The sequence below is a fragment of the Kluyveromyces lactis genome (assembly GCF_000002515.2).
Source record: "Kluyveromyces lactis strain NRRL Y-1140 chromosome D complete sequence".
In the NCBI taxonomy this organism is placed as follows: Eukaryota; Fungi; Ascomycota; class Saccharomycetes; order Saccharomycetales; family Saccharomycetaceae; genus Kluyveromyces; species Kluyveromyces lactis.
Window position 1 is genome coordinate 1,694,441 of NC_006040.1, and position 21,066 is coordinate 1,715,506.

The window sequence follows — 21,066 nt, forward strand, 5'->3', positions numbered from 1 at the left end:
GGGAATTCCGGTTGAAGATCGGAAAACCTACCACCAATTCTTGAGTGAACAGACACTGAGGTAGTTCTTTGTCTGGCCGACAATCGCATCTTTTTTTTTTTAGTGCCTTGTGTGTTTCTTGAGCATTCGATATTTAAAATTTCTATTGATAAGATGCTGCGATGGCGTTAGGATGAAAAGGAAGGTCGGAATCAGGAAAAAAAGGGGAGCGGTGCATTCATGCGCTTGAAATATTAACCGAGTGGAACGACGATTATGCAACTATGATGCATCCCGAAGTTTTTTATTTAAGGGTATGATTAATTTGGAAAGTAACAATAACCCATCTTTTGTTAAAAGGGAATGTATTGTGTTCGTAGTTTAGAAATTGAATTCTCACACTGAAATGTTTCGTAAAGCTGTCAGCAGAGGAATATTCCCAAGTAGACGGCTATTAAGTTCAAGTATTAGAAGAAAATCTAACCAGACCAATATCATGAAGGCTATGGTTTATTATGGTGCAAATGACATCAAATTTGAGGATAGAGAACAACCCCAGATTCTTTCTTCAACGGATGCCATTATCAAAATGACGCACACTTCAATCTGCGGTACCGATTTGGGGATTTGGAAAGGTAAGAACCCCGAAATTGAACAAACTGCTCAAACGAAGGAAGGTAGTTTTAATGGACGCATTTTAGGTCATGAGGGAATTGGAATTATCGACGAGGTCGGTGATGCAGTTCATAATTTCAAAAAAGGAGATAGGGTTATAGTGTCCTGTATTAGCAGATGTGGGACCTGTGAAAATTGTGCAAAATCTTTGTATTCGCATTGTACGAATGGAGGCGGATGGATTTTAGGTTATATGATTGATGGTACTCAAGCTGAATATGTCCGCACTCCATTCGCTGATACTTCTTTGTACAGCGTGCCAGAGAATTTGTCCGATGAAGCAGCGGTAATGCTTTCGGATGCTCTACCTACTGCCCATGAGATTGGTGTGCAAATGGGTAACGTCAAGCCGGGTGACACAGTCGCCATTGTTGGTGCGGGCCCCGTTGGTATGGGTTGCGTTCTAACATCTCAGTTGTATTCACCAAGCTTGTTGATTGTTGTTGACATTGATGATAACCGTTTAGCAATGGCAAAAGAGATGGGTTCAACTCATACCATCAATTCAGCAAAAGAAGACGCAGTGAGCAAGATATTAGAGTACACAAATGGACGTGGTGTGGATTGTGTAATGGAGGCTGTTGGAGCTCAAGCAACTTGGGATATCTGCCAGAGGGTGATCAAGGAAGGTGGCCATTTAGCTAACGTGGGCGTCCATGGAAAACCAGTCAATTTTGAAATCGACAAATTATGGATAAAGAATTTAACGATAACAAGTGGCCTTGTTAACACCAACACCACAGGGATGTTGATGAAAAGTTGCTGTTCTGGTAAATTAAAATCGGAAAGGCTTGTCACTCACCATTGCAACTTTGGAGAAATGTCAGGCAACTACAACATTTTCAAACACGCAGCTGAAGAGAAAGCAATGAAACTTCTAATTACATTTTGAAATATCCTAGAAATTGTTTCCGTTTCAATCGCAACTTTTTCATACGACTTGAAGTCAGTAATGTTGTTTGTAGTTTCGAATGCCCCATACATTCTCCGGAAACCGTTCCGCATAACGCAGACATGTCATCTTATGTTTAAATTTTAATAGATTTCTTTGTGCCGCTCTAACGGTGAATGTGTTTCTTTTAGAGATATAAGACTGTATAAAGGACACAATTTGTCAATGTTTTCTTTATTTATCCATCCTTAACTATCATCTTCAGTAGAAAAGTGTATATTCATTCAAGGCCTAAGACTTGTTAATTATTTTTATGAATTGCTCCACGTCATACTGTCATTGACACCTCATGATGTCCACCTGGGGGGTCCTTTTAACCGTCCAAAAATTTCTGGATAACCCTATCAAAGATTGCAGAGGGTGCATAGTATCGAAAATAAGCGAATCTTTTTGCCCTACCGGGGGTATATCGAATGTGAGGAGCAGTCTGTTGCAAGGAATATAATACTGTATCAGTAACCACCGAAGTTTCCTCCGCACTCTCCAATTGTTTCTCCATGGAAGTAGCCAACCTTTTTCTCGTCTCTGAGTATATTGATAAAGGTCTATCGGGTTCCAAATCCTTACTGAACATTGGTGTTTTAATTAAATGGGGATCTATTACCGAAACACGAATTCCTTGATTTCTGACTTCATGGTCCAAAGCTTCAGTGTATGCTTCCAGTGCGTGCTTGCTTGCAGAATATATTGCACCGAATGCAACCGGGACAATACCTGAGATGGAACCGATATTTATAATCCTGCCGCTTCCTTGTTCTCTCATGTGTGGTAACACAGCTTGAGTCATCCTCATCACTCCGAATAAATTTGTATCGAAAATAAACTTTGATTGTTCGATAGAACTCTCCTCAGCAGCAGCCCATGATATCCCAACTCCTGCGTTATTGATTAGCACATCGATTTTGCCAGCATTCTTCATAACCTCCGCCACTGCAGTTGCTACGGAACCATCTTTTGTTACATCTAATTCTACCATCTTAAAACTGTAATTGGTATTAGGCTGAGCACCCTTTCTACTGGTTCCAAAAACCTCATAACCATCCAGCTGCAGCTTTTCAGCAATGTCCAATCCAATACCCGAGGAAGCACCTGTGATCAACACGACTTTGTTCGAACTCATTGTAGATCTTGTTATGGAACAGAAACAATGGGTAGAAGTTATAGCTATCTACTGAATGTGGTTAAAACAACTGCCGAAGTGACATTAATATCTTAACAAGGTATTTAAGACGTTTACAGTTATGATACACCCATAAACTTTTTTATAGTCGCACATTCATCTAAAGAGAGGAAAATGTTCAATCCTTTAGTACAATTCACGAGAAGATCCTTAGATAAGTAAGCTTTTCTTAACACCATGGAAATAGTATCTGATCAGAATCGCTTTTTCTTTTTTTTTTCCATTGCTTTTTCACTTTGACTTTCACTTTGACTTTCACTTTTATCTCGTTAATGCTGGTTGGTTATTGGTTTGAAATGAAAAATCTTTGGATGGTGAGCTAGAAATAAATTTGACGTTCAGAGATTCCCATTTTGGAAGAACGAAAGGAGATACTTGGTCCATATAAAAAAGCAAACAAAAAAGAAGCATTGTGGAATACTCTTTTGTGGAAGTGAGATATAGGAGTAGGTATTAATAGTTTCTATTGGATCGGAAAGTTATCAGTTTTGGTAGTAGGGACTTTGCTTAGAGGGTTAGTAGTATTCACGTTAATGGGTGCCATTTGACTTGAAGTTATAACGAAATGAATGGATAATTAAATTGGTGATCGGTTTACGAACTTTGACTAATTAAGTTATTATTTACGGCACTCTCCTTGGTTTCTTCTGTCTAACATATAAGTGGATGTGGAACGCAATCAAAATGTCGTCGAATCCAAATGGGAAATTTGGATGGAGAAACATTCTATTTTTGTATACTTTGCAGATTGGTCTCCCAATCACCAAACGCTGTAGCCTTGATCCTAGTGTCTTTCAGCTTCAGTTTCTTATTTAACAATGGTTCAATAAATGACGCCTTAGAAATGCCCGTACAATGCCATGGAACAACACCCTGCGTATCAAGTAAGAAAGACCGGGCAAAACCTCTGCTCACTGGTTCTTCATTCCTCGAGCCTTTCATGTTATATCTTCTTCAATATCTTCCTGCGGAGAAAAGGAATTGAATAAGAATTATCCTTGATAAAGTCACCAGAATACAAATACTTGAAAGGCATTTTCGTACATTTAGTCATGGCTGGCACACCACTTCGGAATTGAATGCTGATTTCCAGCGTGTAAAAGGGTCCTCTATTCTGGGAGAATGCACCTTTGCATAGTCATTTGCCCCTTATATGTTTGCCTTTTCTACCTGTAGGACTATAATCTGCGTTGTTGTTGAATGGAGGAAATACTTACTTCTTCCTTTGTTAACAAATTCTAGTATATTATCGATGGATGGATGGTTGAGAAAAACCACGACTTGCTACGATAGAAAAGTTGAAAGGTAAGCCTTCCTCAAAAGTGTGAAAAATGTCAAATGATGAACTTGAGTAACTGACATGACATGACAATTTAAAATGAATAGTGTCACGATATAATGTCGCTTCATTCTGCAAAAAAAGCCAAAACCGGACCGTCTTGTTAATTCGGGCTTCTGCTGCGCTTTGTGTTTTTCCAATTCTTTTCGCTACCTTTCTGCATACATGTAAAAAGACTGACGGAATATCAGGGTTCGTTCATGCAGAGGTACATATCTGATCGAGGTGCTATATATTGTTATTATGGCAACACCACTGGATTAACAGTAGCACTTTATGTAGGTTGTGTCAAAAATCAACTATGTGTCTTTATTATTGAGAAATTAAGCCTCTAACTTCGAATCTGAAATTAATGACATGTCCCGGTCACTATGTACCTTTTGTTTGTCTGCTATTTCAACTGTGTTGGTTGAGGATAGACATGAGCAAACAAAAGCAAAAGCTGCGAAAGCAAGAGCCATCCAAAAAACGTTTGTCACTGAGTCGCTGAATATGGTCGATGCCTCTGAATAGCGAGAATCAAAATGCTGTAATCTATATTTCACGAACTCATTTGTGCTTTTCCCATAGTATCCTTCCAATTTGACAGCATTTATTTTACTCCAAAGGGAGCTCGTGAATATAGCCGTACAAAGAACTCCCCCAATACTCGACCCCAAGGATTTAGTGAAACTGTTGAATGCTGTAACTTCCACCAATTCAATTTCTGAATTGGGACTCTCTTTATCGATTTGCAACTGAGAGCTAATAAGCGCACACTGTAAAGCTGCACCCAACCCGAACCCGGGCAAAATCCAGACTCCGATTTGCATTGAATTTCCAGAGTGATTATCTAGTAACGTGGAAACCCCGCCACCTATTAGTAGTATTGAAACCGTTGATATCATTAACGGTTTGACTTGGCCCGTTTTCTTCATTATACCACCGCAGATTATTGCAGAAACAATAGAGGCAATCACCAATGGAATCAAATGCAAACCTGCATTCCATGCAGAGGAACCCATGACCAATTGGAAAAATTGGACTGAATAAAGCATGTACCCAGAGAATGCGATAGCAGACGCACATGTTACGAGATTAGGGAGTAGAATAAATCTGTTGTTCAATAGACCCTTTACCAACATTGGTCTAAAAGAAAGGTTTGAAGGTTCGGGATTAATCTTATCAAAAATGTAGAAATCGTACACGACAGAGAGAACAGATAGAAGGAAGCCCACAATCAGAAAACAGATGACAATAGCACTTTTCCATGAGTCATCTTCACCTCCGAGCGTCAGTCCAAGTAGTAATAAGCATACGCCAGCACAACCGGTGGCGAACCCTACAATATCGAATCTAAAAAGTAGGTTTTTGCCCATACATCTATAAGTTTCCCATGATGCAAGTTTTTCAAAAGACAGCGCTTTTACTGATTTGAAACAGCTTGTGAATCTAGATGCTGCTGACAGTCTTTTTGGGTTATAAGTGAAGTAGAATAAAAGAGCTGTAACAGCTCCGATAGGTAAATTGATCCAGAAACACCATCTCCAAATTACATGGGTAGTGAACGCACCACCAACAAAGGGCCCAATCAAAGATGCAGCTGCAAAAGCTGACATCACAATGGATACAATCATGGCACGATTTTTTTCCTCCACTATTGAAGACCCAATAACTAATGATAAAGTCTGAAGACCACTACCTCCAACCCCAGCAATGACCCTTCCTACGATGAGATTGTCCATTGAAGTAGCAGATGCAGAAACAATTGATCCGACCTCAAAAATAAAAATGGAAAGCGTCATACTAGCCTGGAACCCCAATAAAGAAGCAGTTCTACCCCATATAAGACTAAACAACGAGTTGGGTAAACTATATCCAGCAATTAACCAGCCACTCTTTGAATACCCTCCAAGGCTGGCAGACACGCTGTCAATAATGGTGTTGACGATAAAAACGTCCAAGGCGAAAATGAATGTTGCTAACACTAGAGCAGCCACACAAACGTATAACCTAAGACCGGACATGAGCCTGACATTAGAGTTATCATTGTGGTCCGGAGTATTAGCATCAATACTGGCGTTATCAGCCGTAACTTCAACCTGCATGATAGCGTTTTTGCTCATGGGTCCGTCCATTGAGTTATTCAAACTCTCCTCTTGCTGAAGCTTCTGATCCATAACTTGGGTACTAGCTATATGCCTCTTGTCTTACTATTGAATTCTTACTGAGGCCTGACACATTCGTCTTTGGAACATGATATCGAGATTCTTGACATATTTCCCGCCAATACACTCTATATATACAAACAGCGTAGTAATATAATATCATCGCTGTAGGATAGCCTTAGTTGAAATCTGACTTTCGAAGTCTATCAGGAAAAAGAGATGTACCGAGGAAAAAGTAGTTGATACAAACAACGTATTGCAAACTTGCACAACGTAAATGAGCAAAAATCGATGAATTTGATAGTATTTTTTCCACTGGTTCTCCAGAATACAAAACAGGTGTTACAGATCTTAACTTTGTTTAGCAGAATAAAGTGTAGTAAGAAGTTAAACCACCCATGATTCAATAGGTAAGAATCCAATACAGAAAACGCACATGTTTCCGTCTTCATGGTGAACTGAAAGACTATTTTTCAAAAGTTCAAGTTAAGTAAGGGACTAAAGAGGTTAGCAGAATTCAAAGGGTTTTCCACTTGTTTTAAACGTGAGAGGATACTCACCAGCTCCAATTACAAAGTGGATGTAATAGTATATCTGTAGGGTCCGTTCTATACTCTGCTGATAGCGGGAACAGAATAATTTTTGGAGAGTTCTTTGTATGAAAATGCTTAGCTGGAAAGAAAAAGTACTGAACTGGGTACCTTCTTAAACTGAAACATGCTTTATGCGATGGTCATTAGATCAGGATGAGCTATCGAAGTGTAGTTCTTTGCTGCAATTGGCGCGAAAAGGCAGCCCAGCCTTGATCAACGGAGATCTTATATAAATGGAGAGATCTGCAAGAAATGTCTGGTTTCATTCTTCTCAATGCCCATCCACATTAAGTCATCTTGAATCTTTTGTATTTTGTTTTACTTGGTTTAAGGTTTTCTTCGACAATCGAATCGAATCGTAGCTACTCTAAAGAGATGAACCAGCCTGCAGTGAGCCCCGAATGGGAACAGTGTGAGTATGACAAAGATAGTGAAACTGATAAAAGATCATGTAAGAAAGAACAGGGTATAATTCATGACATCGAGAAAATGACTGTGGTCGAGGAGACTCAGCCTGTAGGCCCCAACTTGGAGATCACTGCAAGATTCAGTACCAAAAGAAAGATGAAGGAACTGGAAATTGTATCAAGTTTCTGTAAGGAATGGCACTTCCAAAGCATATTATTGGTTACAGCTATCGTATGTGGGTTTTCTTACAACTTGGACGCTGTTTTGCGTAGCACTTATACTGGCTATGCTACCAACTCCTTTTCTCAGCATTCTTTATTGGCTACTATCAATGTAATCAATTCTGTTGTGAGTATTGCTTCACAACTTTTTTTTGCTAGACTCTCGGATCATTTTGGTCGGCTACAGCTTTTTGGTTTTTGTACCCTTATGTACATAGTTGGTACAATTTTGCAGTCTCAATCGAAGAACGTTTCAATTTATGCTGGTGGTGCGGTCTTTTACAATGCTGGTTATACTGGTGTGCGTTTGTTGATGACGATTATGATGTCAGATTTCAGCACTCTAGGATGGAGGTACTTTATGATTGCATCTCCAGACTGGTGTTACATTATTATCACATGGGTTTCAGGTAATATTATTGAGATTTCGAATCCGTTAGAGAATTGGTCATGGGATATTGCTATGTGGGCGTTCATTTTTCCTCTAACCACTATTCCCTTAGTTGGCTTTTTGGTATACATGTTTTACAAAGCATCTCGTACTGATGAATGGAAAGAATTGCGGTCAGTTACCAAGAAGATGCCAACCCCAGTATACATCAAAGAGGTTTTCTGGAACTTGGATATCCCAGGTGTCCTATTGATTGCGATTTCTCTTGGTTGTATCTTGATTCCGTTGACAGTTTCTGGAGGTGAAACTGAAGAATGGAAGGACAGCCGAAACATTGGTGTTTTATGTTTAGGAAGTGTTCTTTTCCCTATATTTCTGTTATGGGAAGGTAAGATAGCAAAACGACCTGTACTTGCGTTGACTTACTTAAAGGACAGGGGTGTCTGGGCACCTTTAGCTGCATCTTTTTTCATGTCTAATGCCTATTTGATTGCCACGGATTATTTATACGCTGTATTACTTGTTGGTTTCAACCAATCAGAATCTGCCTCCCAGAGAATCACTTGGTTACCAAGTTTTGCTGGTGTCGTGATCACACCGTTCACCGGGCTCTTGATTACTAGATGGAAGCATTTGAAAGTACTAACAATTACTGGTTGTATTTTCTATTATATTGCATTTGGTTTGTTCTACCGGTACAGAGGAGGTAGCACTAACGTGGCTGGTATTATCGTAGGAACAATTTTTATGGGATTCGGATCAGGTATATCAACATATCCATTGATGGTTTCGTTACAAGCCGTCAGTTCTCATACTAAGATTGCTATTGTGACAGCACTGTTCTACACCTTTGAACAGGTTGGTAGAGCTGTTGGTTCTTCCATATCAGGCGCCATCTGGACTCAAGTAATGTTCAAGGAAATCTCTAAAAGGCTACCAGAAGAACCAGAAGTCGCTTTAGCAGCTTATGCTTCGCCTTACACCTTTGTGACTAAATACGGTTGGGAAACTTCGCAAAGGATGGCAGTTGTTGGTGCATACATGCATGTTCAAAAAATACTTTTGTTGGTAGCTTTACTAATGCTCTGTCCACTATTTCTAATGGCAATCATGATGAGAGATGCCGAGTTGTCAACCTCTGATGTTGCTCTCAGCAGTTCTGACGATAGTCATGTTATCATCTCTAAACATGAGGATAAGATCTATGAAGCTTTCTGCAAGTTTTTTTCGTTTAGTACAAAAAAAGAGGGCTCGCGTGAAAGAAGTTGGATCTGGAAAAGTAAAAGTTAAGTCGATGGATGAGCAGATAAGACGACCATTGACCATTACTTCAAGTTTTTTTTCATAGATATACATTGTTGCTACATACTTCAAAAACGTATTTGATAGTCTTGAAACGGGGAGTCTGTATTTTGATGGCGGCTCGGTGGAAAGGTTATTAGGTGCCATAGTGGTCTCGAATATAGCAGAGAATAGCAGAGTATAGCGGGGTGTAGCAGAGCACAGTATGGAGATGTTATGGGCACTTTCTTCTCTATTGATGCAGCAGTTTGTATAAATAGTAAACTGTAGCAGGACTGAACAGAAGTAGTAGGGTGTGGGAAGTGAGTAACGATATAAGTGAGGGTAGTTTCCTTTCCAAAATTGGATAATACGTAAGCAATCATAAGAGTATGATTGGATTGGGGGAGTAAGATATGTAAAGAGAAAGAATAAAATGGGAAACGGGAAATGTGAATAGAGAGAGAGAGAGGAATGAACGCGAACAGCTTTTGGCTGTTTTCGTTAGTACAGTCGTAGTACAGTAAAATGCATCTCTTGAATTTTGAAATATCTAACCTTCTGTGCTCAGAATCGTTAATCTTCACCTCGAATCTATGGTTTATGATTGAATAAGGAGCATGTTTGAGCAGTGAAAGCATTAAACTCTGTTTGATACAGTGTTAATATTTTTAGAAAAAGCTTCAAACCCTTTCGTACTCTGTCGTTATAAAAAAACCGTAAGTTTAAAGGAAAGGGGATTTAGTTTCCATTAACGCAATTACGACATGAATTCGTGAAAAATCTTCCAGAAATATAAATCAGCCCGTTGACATCACTCTGATTAGTACTTACTTCAACGGCAGACCTCATTACAGTGGACAGATATTGCCAATTATTTCTTGCAGTCAAAATCCTCTTCCTCGATTGGTTCCAGGTTGAGTTCTATGTTGGCGGCTATGTCTTTCATTATTGTCTCACGAGCAAATGGTTCAACGTGTGTGTTGTTAAACTCTCTTGCTGGAATTTTCTGGTGAAACAACTCGTCAAGCTCTGCAAATGTCCTGCCTTTAGTTTCTGGTAAATCGAAATATGCCCAGGTCAAAGAGACAGCCGCAAAACCACCCCAGAATAACCCTGTCTTTGCACCCCAGTTCCATTGGTACGAGTTGAGCATATATGGAGTCAAAATGGAGTTCACAATGGCAATTAAGTTGTACGCGTTACGTGCTAGTACAACAGTCTTAGTTCTTAACCTATCACTTGGGATTTCAGATACCACACAATAAACAACGGGACCTAAGGTTGAGTTGTAGAAGAAGTTGTAGATCAGCAACATAGAACCTGCACCCCAGCTTGCACCTTGAGAACTGCTGAACCCAAGGCCACCGGTAATGAGCATGACTACCATTTGGAAAAATACACCCCAAAAGAGAATCGTGAAGCGACCAGCTCTGGACGACAGGAACCATGATGTCAAAGTACCAATAATTCCGATGACATATTGAATAATAGAGAATGTAAATGCAGAAGAGGTATCTAATCCTGCTTTCTCATAAAAATACGTGGAGTAACCCATTAACGGAGATCCAGTCAAATTTTGAATAACCCAGGTTAAACATGCTATCCTGGTTCTTCTAAAGTCAACACCCTTGAAACAATCCATGTATGAACTTGACTGCGAGACCAATCTATTTTCTTTTTCTACGGTCATTTTCATCTTTGTAATCATCAAATCAGACAAATTGTCCTTTTCAGTAGCTGGCAGAGTCAAAATTCTTGTGACAGATCTCTTGGCTTGTTCCATTTTACCTTTTCTCACCAACCACCATGGTGATTCAGGAGCTAGATAAATTCCAATTATCAACGGAATGGGCCATACCCATTGCAAGGCAAATGGAAGCCTCCAACCTAACTGGTCGTTTGCTAAATGCTCCTGGCATGCTTTCAAGACACCAGCAGCAATCAATTGACCAACAAGCCAGCATAGATTGATATAAGTGGTCAGATAATATCTTAAAACCAATGGACAAACTTCACTACCATAAGAGACACAAAGAGTTTGAAATGACCCCCATGGAATACCACATAAAATTTGGCCTACAGCAATCATTGCTAAACTGTTCGCAAAATATAAAATAAAGTTTAGACCAATCAAAGCAATCAAGCCGCCGATCAAGACAATTCTGTAACCATAACGATCTGCAAGTGTACCTGTTATTTGTAAACCAATGATTTCGCCGCAGTATACGCACATACCCAAACCAATCTGCCACTTGGAAGGAATCTCCCAAGTACTGTTCCCTTGATTATATTCACCAAAAGTTTCACGAAATATCGGAAGTGCAAACAAGAAATATGAAGATGTCGAAGTGAAAGGTATGTACAAGATGATGGTTGATCAATTCGGTGCGGACTCTGATCAAGTCAAAGATTACGTTAATGGTTTGCAGTTGATTTCTAGAGACCATGCGAGGACTCCATTCCCATGGACATCCGAGGCTCCATATGCTGGATTCACAGACGGCAAGGAACCATGGTTCCCTTTAACTGAGACTTTCCAAGAAGGTATCAACGCCGAAGATGAGCTGAAAGACCCAAAGTCTGTTTTCAATTTTTGGAAGACGGCTATTGAAGTCAGAAAGACACACAAGGATGTATTGAATTATGGATATGACTTCACCTTTGTTGACCATGCTAACGAGAAACTCTTTGCTTTCACTAAGAAGTACGGAGAGAAGGTATTGTATGTGGTGTTGAACTTCAGCAAAGAAGAGATTGAGTTCAGCTTCTTGGAAGGTTACAACTCTTATGACTACATTTTCGGTAATTATCCAGAGGCCGAAATCGACACTGGATCTAACAAGTTACAGCCATGGGAAGGTAGATTTTACTATGCCAATTGATAGTTTGTTTAATCTATACTATTGACTGTTGTTTGTAGGTAGACAACAGTGTTCTCCTGAGTTTTAATGTTCTATTAATATATTACGTATGGTATTCAAGTTTTCAATTTTGTATAGAATAATGCTTATTATTGTTACTAACTGTTGGACTGGAATAACATCGAATTTGGTAGTAGGGAGTTTGCCTAGAGGGTTGGTAGTATTCATGTAAATGGATGTCATTTGACTTGTAGCTGATAATAATTAATAGATATGTATTGGTGGCCAGTATACGAACTTCCGAGTAATTAGGAAAATTACTTACGGTGTTCTCCTTGGATGAAGGAACTTCTACTTATATACTTGTAACATCTGATGTTCAAATACTGGGTGCTGTAGCCTTGATGCTGATCCTAGTTCCTCTCAGCTCAGCTTCGTATTTAGCATTGGTTCAATAAATGACGCATTAGAAACGCCCCTACAGCCGCAGAGAATCAACATTCTTGTGCAATCAATTGTGTACAATTGATAGCGAGTCTAGCTCAACAGTGCCTGTTTCCCAGAAGGCATCAAGATCTGCCTGAATGTTTTCTCTCTTCTGCAGTTCACTATTCCAATTATCAACTGCAATACCGGAAGCTAAAGAATAAGCCAGTATCTTTGCTGTAGTGTTGCTGTCCAGATCTTTTGGAACAGAAACGAAAATTTCATCATCGCACGGCATAGCAAGTAATAAAGAATCCCAGTCATCTAACCATTCTGGAAGAGGGAGCTCAGAAACATCAATGGTATAGTTAGTGGAATTGAAACAAACTGAAGTGGAATTGGAAACCATATCCAATTCAAGTGAGTTGACAGCGGTGGAGTTTGCATCAGGCAGCGGAGCGGCTGCAGCCGGAGAAAGTAGCGAAAAGGACAATAAAACTTCCAAATAAACCAAGCTAATGTACATGGCGGCGGTATTAGATTATCTATACTGAGCGAAGTCTAAATGATAATATATAAACCGATCATCAAAAAATACTAAGTGAATATACAGCTAAAGATATTACGACAGATCCAGTAAACAACACCTATTTTATATCTTTGGTAAATACGAATGAGTGTTTAGTGTTTGATACCTGACACCGGTACACATTCGTGCCAGGGACCACATTAAAGGAACTGCTACGTGTCATCATCGCTTACTGTTTGTGTATATCAGGTAGCGTAGGTGCCAAGCCTTTTTCTCAAAAGATCTACTTCCTCCGATAAATGTTATCACGCGAAGATAATTGCTCAAACAGAGGCTGTGGGATCATAACCAAGAAATACTGGTTGTTGAACCTCAAGGCAATCGAAAATATTAAGTCTAAGAGCTATGATCAGTGAAAATCCCAAAACACCCCAAATCATTATACCTAATACGGAATGAAAAGCAGTGCATAATCAGGATTTATTGTTAAAGGCTCCAGAAAACATGGATTAAGTTGAATTATGCTCAGCGACAAGTTCGCAGTGCCTAAAAACCAAGCTTGAGGATTATTTCCTCCAGAGATCACGTAGTACCGTGAAAATTAAGTCTAAAAGCTGAACACACTTTCCCCGCAGCTTCTTCCTTCACTTCAACATTCTACGTTATTACCTGCTATTGCTAGCTCATGAAGGAATGAGATACAGGCAACATCAAAAGTTGCAAAAAAGGGAAAAAGGAAACGAAAATAAACGCTGGACTGGTCTGCATGGTTCTGCACAGGTCTGACTAGCCACATACCGGAGCTTCGTTATTCTTTGACTTTTTCAATTTTCTTCATCTTCTGCTTTTATTGTTAGCCATTTTTTGCACTGCATTGAAAATGTAAGGAACGAATATATGCAGCAACGTAAGTGAAACAGACATCTACAAGATAAAACCGCATTCCCTCACATGTAAAAGGTACGTAGATATAGAAATGCCAAGATAATACAACTTGAAGCTTAAACTCTTCCAGCAACAATTATTTATTGCTGAAAGTTTCTGATTCAAGCAACCAAATAAGTCCGATAGCACAAATACGATGGTCAGCTTGGAATGTTTATTGCTTGCTAGTTCCATTCCGAATTTCCGTTTGTTCGATCAAAGTTTAGCTGGCGATACATTCACCGTTATCTCATCCGCCGACAACAGTAGTGGGTACTTTTTGAATGTGACTGCATACTTCGAAAACGGGTCATTTTACCGTTGGGAATCGTTCGCAACAGTTGCTGCAACTTCAAACCTTTTCGCTAGTCACGAACTCTTTAATGTAGCTGATTTTATTGAATACGAGGAGGTACAAGCTAGTGTAAATGGTTCCTTTACAGAAACCATAGCCGAGCCCCACACATTAGTAACTACTCCAAGTGGTTTGAAACAAAGAGCGATCAACAACTGTGAGCAATTCTGCGGTAAAACAGATCATTGCCGGGGCAGTAACAAGAGATGTCGAGGATGTCGTATTCTGCAATGGGCAATCGGTTTGTGGCAAAAGCATTGCGTTTTGTAATTGGTATTATGGGGCCTTAGCATTTGGCAGTTATCCGACAATGTTTCTACTCTCTTAAGAAAGGATTCGTTGATAGAACAAAATCTGATGCCTGTCATTTCAGCTTTGTGTTTAGGCAATGATGGAAAGCTCCGGGTATTAAATTCGAGGTTAGAGTTATTAGTGAATAATATTTACCATGTGATTCGATGCTTCTTCGACGTTTTCTTTGGTTTCTTCTATTTGGCACATTGGTTAATGTAGATCAATAACGAATAGGTTATCAACATCGAATGGGAGAGGGGACAAAGAATCCTCAGTTTATAAGCTTGGATTTGATGTTCAACTACTAGATGCTATATACTTTCTCCTGGACTACACTAGATTCAGCCATTCTTCCAATACTTGACTAACTGGAAAAGTCTCTACAACGTCTTGGAACAACACTGTCAAGTTTCTCACACCTTTCGATATAACTTGCCGTAGTGCGCCATTCCTTTCAGCGCATCGACAAGGTTTACCCTCAAATGTAGCTCACCATCATCGTAGCCAGTCTTTTCAACCAAACTTACTTTGTCGCGTGCGATAATAATACCGCGAATGCACCAAAGAGCTAACGCTGCCAACAGGTACGCTGTTCCACAATAAACTGCCGTGTACAAGTAGGCGTTCTCCCCTGGCTTAACATTGTTCTTTGCAAGAGAAATACCAATCACAGGTGACACAATAGCACACACTCCAAGAAACATCCACACTACCGAATACACCGCTTCTAGTTTTGGCAAACCGACCAACCGTGTTATTATGGAAGTGAGTAGTAGCCATATTGATCCCATCAACATTCCCTCGAAGAGACCGAACACGACAACTGTTGCGTAATTTCTGCACGGAATCCACATTCCATAACACAGAATAGCTACAATCAGATGGCAGAACATCCCTGTTGTCACCGCTCCGAACTTATCGGCGGCAAGTCCCACAAGAGGTCTTCCAACAATGATTCCCACACATATAACACAGGACACCGCCGAGGCTTGTTTGGAAGTGTAGCCGAGAGAAATCGTAAACGAGAACAGAGAATAGACCTGAACAACATAACCAAGCATGGTGAAACACACCCAAAGGATCAATAACCATATCACTGGGTACTTGAACATATCCAGCGCCACTGCTGTTGTGGGCGTATCAGAATACTTCTGAACCTCGTCTCTTCTGGTTCTAATCAAAAGCACCGCTACAGTACTCAGCACTGAGCATATGATACATTGAGAAATCAACGCCCACTTGGAATCATAATTATCAATAATGCGTTGGGTGGAGAGGTTGAAAACGATTCCTCCAACCCCCGTACCGGCCACGGTAATCCCCAGAGCTAGGGATCTTTTCTTCCTAAACCATGGTGCGGCTATTGTAGTGTTTGGAAAGCATATTGCGCCTGTACCTATTGAGATGAACACACCTTGAGTCAGATACACCTGCCATAATTTGGTAGAAAAGGCAGCTAGTAACGCGGCAACATTCTGAATGACGATTCCAAGCGAAATGAGCTTCCTTGGTGAAGTGTTTATCAATATATAGTTGTACAAGGGAGAAAAAAGAACCCCAACACCAAAGCTCAATCCCCCAATGGCAGCATAGTCGAGTTTACCTCCAGTTTCGTATTTTCCACTATCCATGTAATATGACAAGTAAACACCGTAACCATATGACGCACCAGAGGTGCAGAAGTTTAACAAGAAGGATGAGAAAACCACCACCCAGCCATAGCCTCCATCTGGAACTTTTATTTTGTTGTAGCTATCATCCTCATCTTCTGGCACAGTCTCAAATTCATAAATAGTTTGCTCCTTTTCGAGTCTGCCAGGATCTTTCAATTCTCCTGCTGAAGAAATGTTTGAAGTTTCCAAGCTGGTAGCGGCCTCTCCTTTCTCTCTGAAGGTAGTATTATTCTCGGACATGATGCTCTGAAGAGTTGCACTCATTCAAGTTGTCCGAGGTTGTAAAGATAAAAACTGACCGTGAAGTATCCCGTCGGTTGGTGTGCAACGTCAGATTCTTTAGAGGTATATTTATATGTTTCCAGGTTAAGAAAAAAGAAGAAAATACATACCAACAGGAGTAGAATCAAAAGAGATAGAGTCAAAATTTGTCATAGAAGATGAGATGACCCAGCAGAATATCCGCAGACATGAATACAGGTACTTTTCTCCAATAGATTGCAATTACTGAGACGTTCGAACTTCGAGAGTGTGCTGTTGTCTCTGTGGCAGACTTCGTCTCTCTCGACCGGTTGATAATTTACAGGTGCACAAATACCAGTTGCAGAGGGAAACATGTGAAAGGCCTTCCTCACCACCGGCCCTCATGCTGGTCATTTATGCAGTCGTGTTGTCAAGTTCTAGATCCAAAGATTCAAATTCACTCTTCTTTTTTCATCAAAATAAATGACTTTTTATTATCAGAGTGTTCCAATAGGAGAGAGTGATATACCTTATAACTCATCAGCGAATGTTCCGACGTAATCCTTCGGAGTATAGCGTTATTCAGTAGCCTCATTACTAGGTACGGTAAGTATTGGGAGTATATAAAACTATTTGAGGGTACATGTCAGGGTTTGAAGTTAGTGGCTGACCTGCTCAATAGCAGTTAATCAAGTTAGAAATTCTTCACTCTGTCTGCCTACAGTAGAAAATTGAAAATTAATAATCTCAAAAAAAAAACCTGTAAAAAAAACTGTAAAACAAAATGAAAGAAGTCATAGAATGTGACGCAGCCTATACCATGCCGTCATGACTGGGAATTGAGTTGATCACGCGGGAGAGGTGAGCAGACAAATACTCGTAAGCCGTCACCGGAGGTGCCCCAATGCCATTAGAGTTACTCTCGATGACTCTACTTGGAACGGGATCTAGGGTAGTGTCTGCGTCAGGATGGGTAAAAAACACAATGGAGTATCTGTCACTGGATCTCGTTTCACCAGGGTCAATTTTCACTCTGTGTTTCGTGCTCCTAATAACGCCTTTTGTCCAAAAGCTCAACATGTCACCGAAGTTAACGACAATTGGAGGAGCCGAACCTTCGTATCTGGAAGTCAAAAACGGAACCTTTGTCCACTGGTCACAGCCCGGGTCCAATTGCACTTCCAGCCCTTGCTCTCCTTCCTTTTGAAGCAAGAGTGTCAATGCGCCGTAATCCGAATGAGGTCCAATTCTTAGCGTCGGGTCAATCCCAGAGCTGCCATCAACGCCATCATCCCTGAAAAGGGGATAGTGCAACAACCTCATGACACATCCGTTCTTCTTATCGTCACTGAACCTGGATACAAAGAAATCTTCTTGGATGATTCCAAGGGCTACCGTGAATAATCCCATGATATTCCTGGCCAGCTCATGGAATTTCTTGATGCTGTCAACAATTAAGTCATTGTGATAAGTAAACAATGGGGGAACTTCACCATGCTGCATACAATTTTCAGAAGTAGACCGCGATTGGCCGTTGTAAGTACCATTGCTGAAATTTATAGAACCAAAATTGTAGCACTCTTTGAAGTCTTTGGCCTTGCTGGGGTCCCCTTGTTCACGAGTATAATCAGTGTATCCATAATTCTTGGCGACATCGAAAGCATATTGCAGCTTTTCGTGGTGGGGAGTATTGGTGAAGTACTCCATGGATAAGCGAAACAAAGCATCTACTTGTTGTTGAGAAAAAGAGTGGCCGTCAATAAACAGAAAACCTTGAGTATTTGCAGCTTCTAATAGCAGACGTGAAGTTTCTTCTGCAGGAGCACACAAATCAATGACCTGGAAAGGGTGAGATGACATGTCTAGTAGATGTTTAGTAGATGTTAGTAGTTTGGTTTTGGACTTATTGCTCTGCAGTTTGAGTTTAGTTGATGAGTAAATTAAAGAATAATTAAAGTCGAGAACGACAGATTGTTTAAGTAAGTTCAGTTCGCCGGAAGTTGTCGTTGTGAAAAAGACATTATCTAGTCACGTGGTGCTGTGGCAGTTTCCAGTGATTCTGGAGACTGCGTTTCAGTAGATTTTTCAACTTTAGAAAAGGAAAAGAAGGTTTCAGATGGAAAAGTGAAAGGGAGGAGGGAGGAAGAAGAGGGAGGAAGAAGAGGGAGAGAGAGGGAGGAAGGAGAGGGAGAGAGAGGAATAGACGAGCAATTGATATAAACAGTAGAGTAGCAGTATACATTGAATAGGCAGTTCATAGTTCACAGTTCAGGAGATGATTCACGAGAGATAGTTGTTAGTAGAGTGTTTGCGGTGGTCACGTGTATGGAGAAGCGTATTCTATTCACAGAGGGAGAGGTCCTCTCTATGGAGGGATGATGGACAGGAAGTATGAAAATGAAAAACACTTCCTCTGGTTATCACGTGAATAAGTTCAGGAGATGATTCACGAGGATTGATTGATCGTGGTGAAAAATGAAAATGAAAATGGTTGAATCAGTCACGTGAATTCAGGAAAGGGCATCCAATTACAAGGGGGGACCCTTGTATTCAGCAATGATCCATCCATTTACAAGGGGGGCCCCTTGAGGAGGATGCTTGTGGTGGCAGGAATAGTGCAATGAAAAATGAAAATGGGATGGTTGAAGTAGTCACGTGTATTCAGTAATGGAGTACCCATTTACAAGGGAGGACCCTTGTGTTCAGCAAGATTCATCCATTTACAAGGGGGGACCCTTGTGGTAGCAGGAATAGTGAGTGCAATGAAAAATGAAAAAAATGAAAAAAATGGGAAAGCTGAGGGAGAGAGAGGGAAGAAGTGAGGAAATGGGACAGGGGAGAAGTGCCTAGCTCCGTGCCGTATGAAATGACAGAGATGAAAATGAAAAATGAAAAGCGAAAAAAAGGAAAATGAAACAGATTTGAAGGAAAGGGGTAACCCGGACAAAAACAGGATTGAAGTATGGATTGAGAATGGATGGGATGGGACAGGAGAGAACCACTGAGGTTCGTGCCGTATGAAACGATATAGAACAGAAGGTGGGTGAAATGGAAAAGCGTGGGTGGGAGAGGAGAGATAAGAGGCACGTGATATAGAAGAAAGCAGGGTAAGTATTAGGGTCAAGAAGTGAAGTAATTTTAAATGAAGTTTGGTGGCAAGAGAAGCAGAAATGGGAGATGTGGGATGGGAATTGTTTGTGCGGGTAACTGTAGTAGCTTAGGCACGGCCAGGATGAGATCAGAGGATAGGATAGGAATAAGGTTGATTAACATGGAGAAGTGTAGTTTAAGTGCGGGTAAGTAGTAATTGTGAAAAACAGTGGAGAATTCTGATATTCAGAGGGAGAGAGGGAAAGAAAGGTAGAATGAGAAGGGATGAAAAATGAAAGTGAAGAGAAGCAGGTGAAGAGAAGCAGGTGATGGGAAGCGGGAGATGGGAAGCGGGAGATGGGAAGCACGTGATTTATAATAAAGCAGGGTAACTAAGGAAGTGATGAAGTGAAGTAATTTGAAATGAAGTTTCATGGCAAGAGGAGCAAAAGTTGGAAGAAGTTGAAAATGGGTGATAATTGTGCGGGTAACGTGTGTATCCTATGCAAGGACCAGGCCCAGCAGGACCAAGCATTGGCCATGGCAAGAAGGTGGATTGACAAAGAAAATGTGATGGAAGTGCGGGTAAGGGGAAATGGTGAAAAACAGTCAAGAATACTGCCAAAAAAAGTATAAATTGAGGAATGAGAATGGATGAGAGTGAAAGGAGAAAGCGAAAGAGGAGAAGAGGAAAAAGAAATTAAAGTAAAAAACAAAGAAGCAAAATTACCGAAAGAGGAAATCCGTTTCGAGTGATTAGAAAAGAGAAAATGAGAAAATGAGAAAATGAGAAAAAGAAAATTACCAGAAGAGGAAATCCGTCTAGAGTGATTAAAAAAGAGAAAATGAGAAAATGAAAAAATGAAAAAATAAAAAAATGAAAAAAATAAAAGTAAAATTACCAGAAAGGGAGGAGCGGGGTGTACGGATTTGATTAGGTATGTGGTGTACGGATTTGATTAGGTATGTGGTGTACGGATTTGATTAGGTATGTGGTGTACGGATTTGATTAGGTATGTGGTGTACGGATTTGATTAGGTATGTGGTGTACGGATTTGATTAGGTATGTGGTGTACGGATTTGATTAGGTATGTGGTGTACGGATTTGATTAGGTATGTGGTGTACGGATTTGATTAGGTATGTGGTGTACGGATTTGATTAGGTATGTGGTGTACGGATTTGATTAGGTATGTGGTGTACGGATTTGTTTTGATTAGGTATGTGGTGTACGGATTTGATTAGGTATGTGGTGTACGGATTTGATTAGGTATGTGGTGTACGGATTTGATTAGGTATGTGGTGTACGGATTTGATTAGGTATGTGGTGTACGGATTTGATTAGGTATGTGGTGTACGGATTTGATTAGGTATGTGGTGTACGGATTTGATTAGGTATGTGGTGTACGGATTTGATTAGGTATGTGGTGTACGGATTTGATTAGGTATGTGGTGTACGGATTTGATTAGGTATGTGGTGTACGGATTTGATTCTTTCCAGCAT

At 40.3% G+C, this 21,066-nt stretch overlaps 11 protein-coding genes across 11 annotated transcripts, besides 2 other annotated features; 4 read left to right on the forward strand and 7 right to left on the reverse strand.

The window, feature by feature from the left end:
* Positions 1 to 385: 385 nt before the first annotated feature.
* Positions 386 to 1,546, forward strand: KLLA0_D19929g (zinc-dependent alcohol dehydrogenase family protein; the record flags this gene model as incomplete). Its single annotated transcript, XM_002999332.1, has 1 exon — positions 386 to 1,546. One exon carries the CDS (start codon positions 386 to 388, stop codon positions 1,544 to 1,546), a length of 1,161 nt encoding a protein of 386 aa, XP_002999378.1.
* A 373-nt stretch (positions 1,547 to 1,919) lies between these two features.
* On the reverse strand, positions 1,920 to 2,726 carry KLLA0_D19933g (uncharacterized protein; the record flags this gene model as incomplete). The annotated part of the gene is made up of 1 exon (XM_002999333.1): positions 1,920 to 2,726. The coding sequence occupies one exon, from the start codon at positions 2,724 to 2,726 to the stop codon at positions 1,920 to 1,922; it is 807 nt and encodes a 268-aa protein (XP_002999379.1).
* Positions 2,727 to 3,273: 547 nt separating this feature from the next.
* Positions 3,274 to 3,657: a long terminal repeat.
* A 791-nt stretch (positions 3,658 to 4,448) lies between these two features.
* KLLA0_D19941g (MDR family MFS transporter) lies at positions 4,449 to 6,284 on the reverse strand (the record flags this gene model as incomplete). The annotated part of the gene is made up of 1 exon (XM_002999334.1): positions 4,449 to 6,284. One exon carries the CDS (start codon positions 6,282 to 6,284, stop codon positions 4,449 to 4,451), a length of 1,836 nt encoding a protein of 611 aa, XP_002999380.1.
* A 956-nt stretch (positions 6,285 to 7,240) lies between these two features.
* Positions 7,241 to 9,175, forward strand: KLLA0_D19945g (uncharacterized protein; the record flags this gene model as incomplete). Its single annotated transcript, XM_002999335.1, has 1 exon — positions 7,241 to 9,175. One exon carries the CDS (start codon positions 7,241 to 7,243, stop codon positions 9,173 to 9,175), a length of 1,935 nt encoding a protein of 644 aa, XP_002999381.1.
* An 80-nt stretch (positions 9,176 to 9,255) lies between these two features.
* KLLA0_D19949g (uncharacterized protein) lies at positions 9,256 to 9,807 on the reverse strand (the record flags this gene model as incomplete). Its single annotated transcript, XM_002999336.1, has 1 exon — positions 9,256 to 9,807. The coding sequence occupies one exon, from the start codon at positions 9,805 to 9,807 to the stop codon at positions 9,256 to 9,258; it is 552 nt and encodes a 183-aa protein (XP_002999382.1).
* A 233-nt stretch (positions 9,808 to 10,040) lies between these two features.
* Positions 10,041 to 11,402, reverse strand: KLLA0_D19953g (uncharacterized protein; the record flags this gene model as incomplete). Its single annotated transcript, XM_002999337.1, has 1 exon — positions 10,041 to 11,402. One exon carries the CDS (start codon positions 11,400 to 11,402, stop codon positions 10,041 to 10,043), a length of 1,362 nt encoding a protein of 453 aa, XP_002999383.1.
* Positions 11,403 to 11,526: 124 nt separating this feature from the next.
* Positions 11,527 to 12,051, forward strand: KLLA0_D19957g (uncharacterized protein; the record flags this gene model as incomplete). The annotated part of the gene is made up of 1 exon (XM_002999338.1): positions 11,527 to 12,051. One exon carries the CDS (start codon positions 11,527 to 11,529, stop codon positions 12,049 to 12,051), a length of 525 nt encoding a protein of 174 aa, XP_002999384.1.
* Positions 12,052 to 12,215: 164 nt separating this feature from the next.
* Positions 12,216 to 12,530: a long terminal repeat.
* An 11-nt stretch (positions 12,531 to 12,541) lies between these two features.
* KLLA0_D19965g (uncharacterized protein) lies at positions 12,542 to 12,982 on the reverse strand (the record flags this gene model as incomplete). The annotated part of the gene is made up of 1 exon (XM_453949.2): positions 12,542 to 12,982. The coding sequence occupies one exon, from the start codon at positions 12,980 to 12,982 to the stop codon at positions 12,542 to 12,544; it is 441 nt and encodes a 146-aa protein (XP_453949.2).
* Positions 12,983 to 14,066: 1,084 nt separating this feature from the next.
* KLLA0_D19987g (uncharacterized protein) lies at positions 14,067 to 14,534 on the forward strand (the record flags this gene model as incomplete). Its single annotated transcript, XM_453950.2, has 1 exon — positions 14,067 to 14,534. The coding sequence occupies one exon, from the start codon at positions 14,067 to 14,069 to the stop codon at positions 14,532 to 14,534; it is 468 nt and encodes a 155-aa protein (XP_453950.2).
* Positions 14,535 to 14,971: 437 nt separating this feature from the next.
* KLLA0_D20009g (MCT family MFS transporter) lies at positions 14,972 to 16,495 on the reverse strand (the record flags this gene model as incomplete). Its single annotated transcript, XM_453951.1, has 1 exon — positions 14,972 to 16,495. The coding sequence occupies one exon, from the start codon at positions 16,493 to 16,495 to the stop codon at positions 14,972 to 14,974; it is 1,524 nt and encodes a 507-aa protein (XP_453951.1).
* Positions 16,496 to 17,287: 792 nt separating this feature from the next.
* Positions 17,288 to 18,334, reverse strand: KLLA0_D20031g (uncharacterized protein; the record flags this gene model as incomplete). The annotated part of the gene is made up of 1 exon (XM_453952.2): positions 17,288 to 18,334. One exon carries the CDS (start codon positions 18,332 to 18,334, stop codon positions 17,288 to 17,290), a length of 1,047 nt encoding a protein of 348 aa, XP_453952.2.
* Positions 18,335 to 21,066: the final 2,732 nt, after the last annotated feature.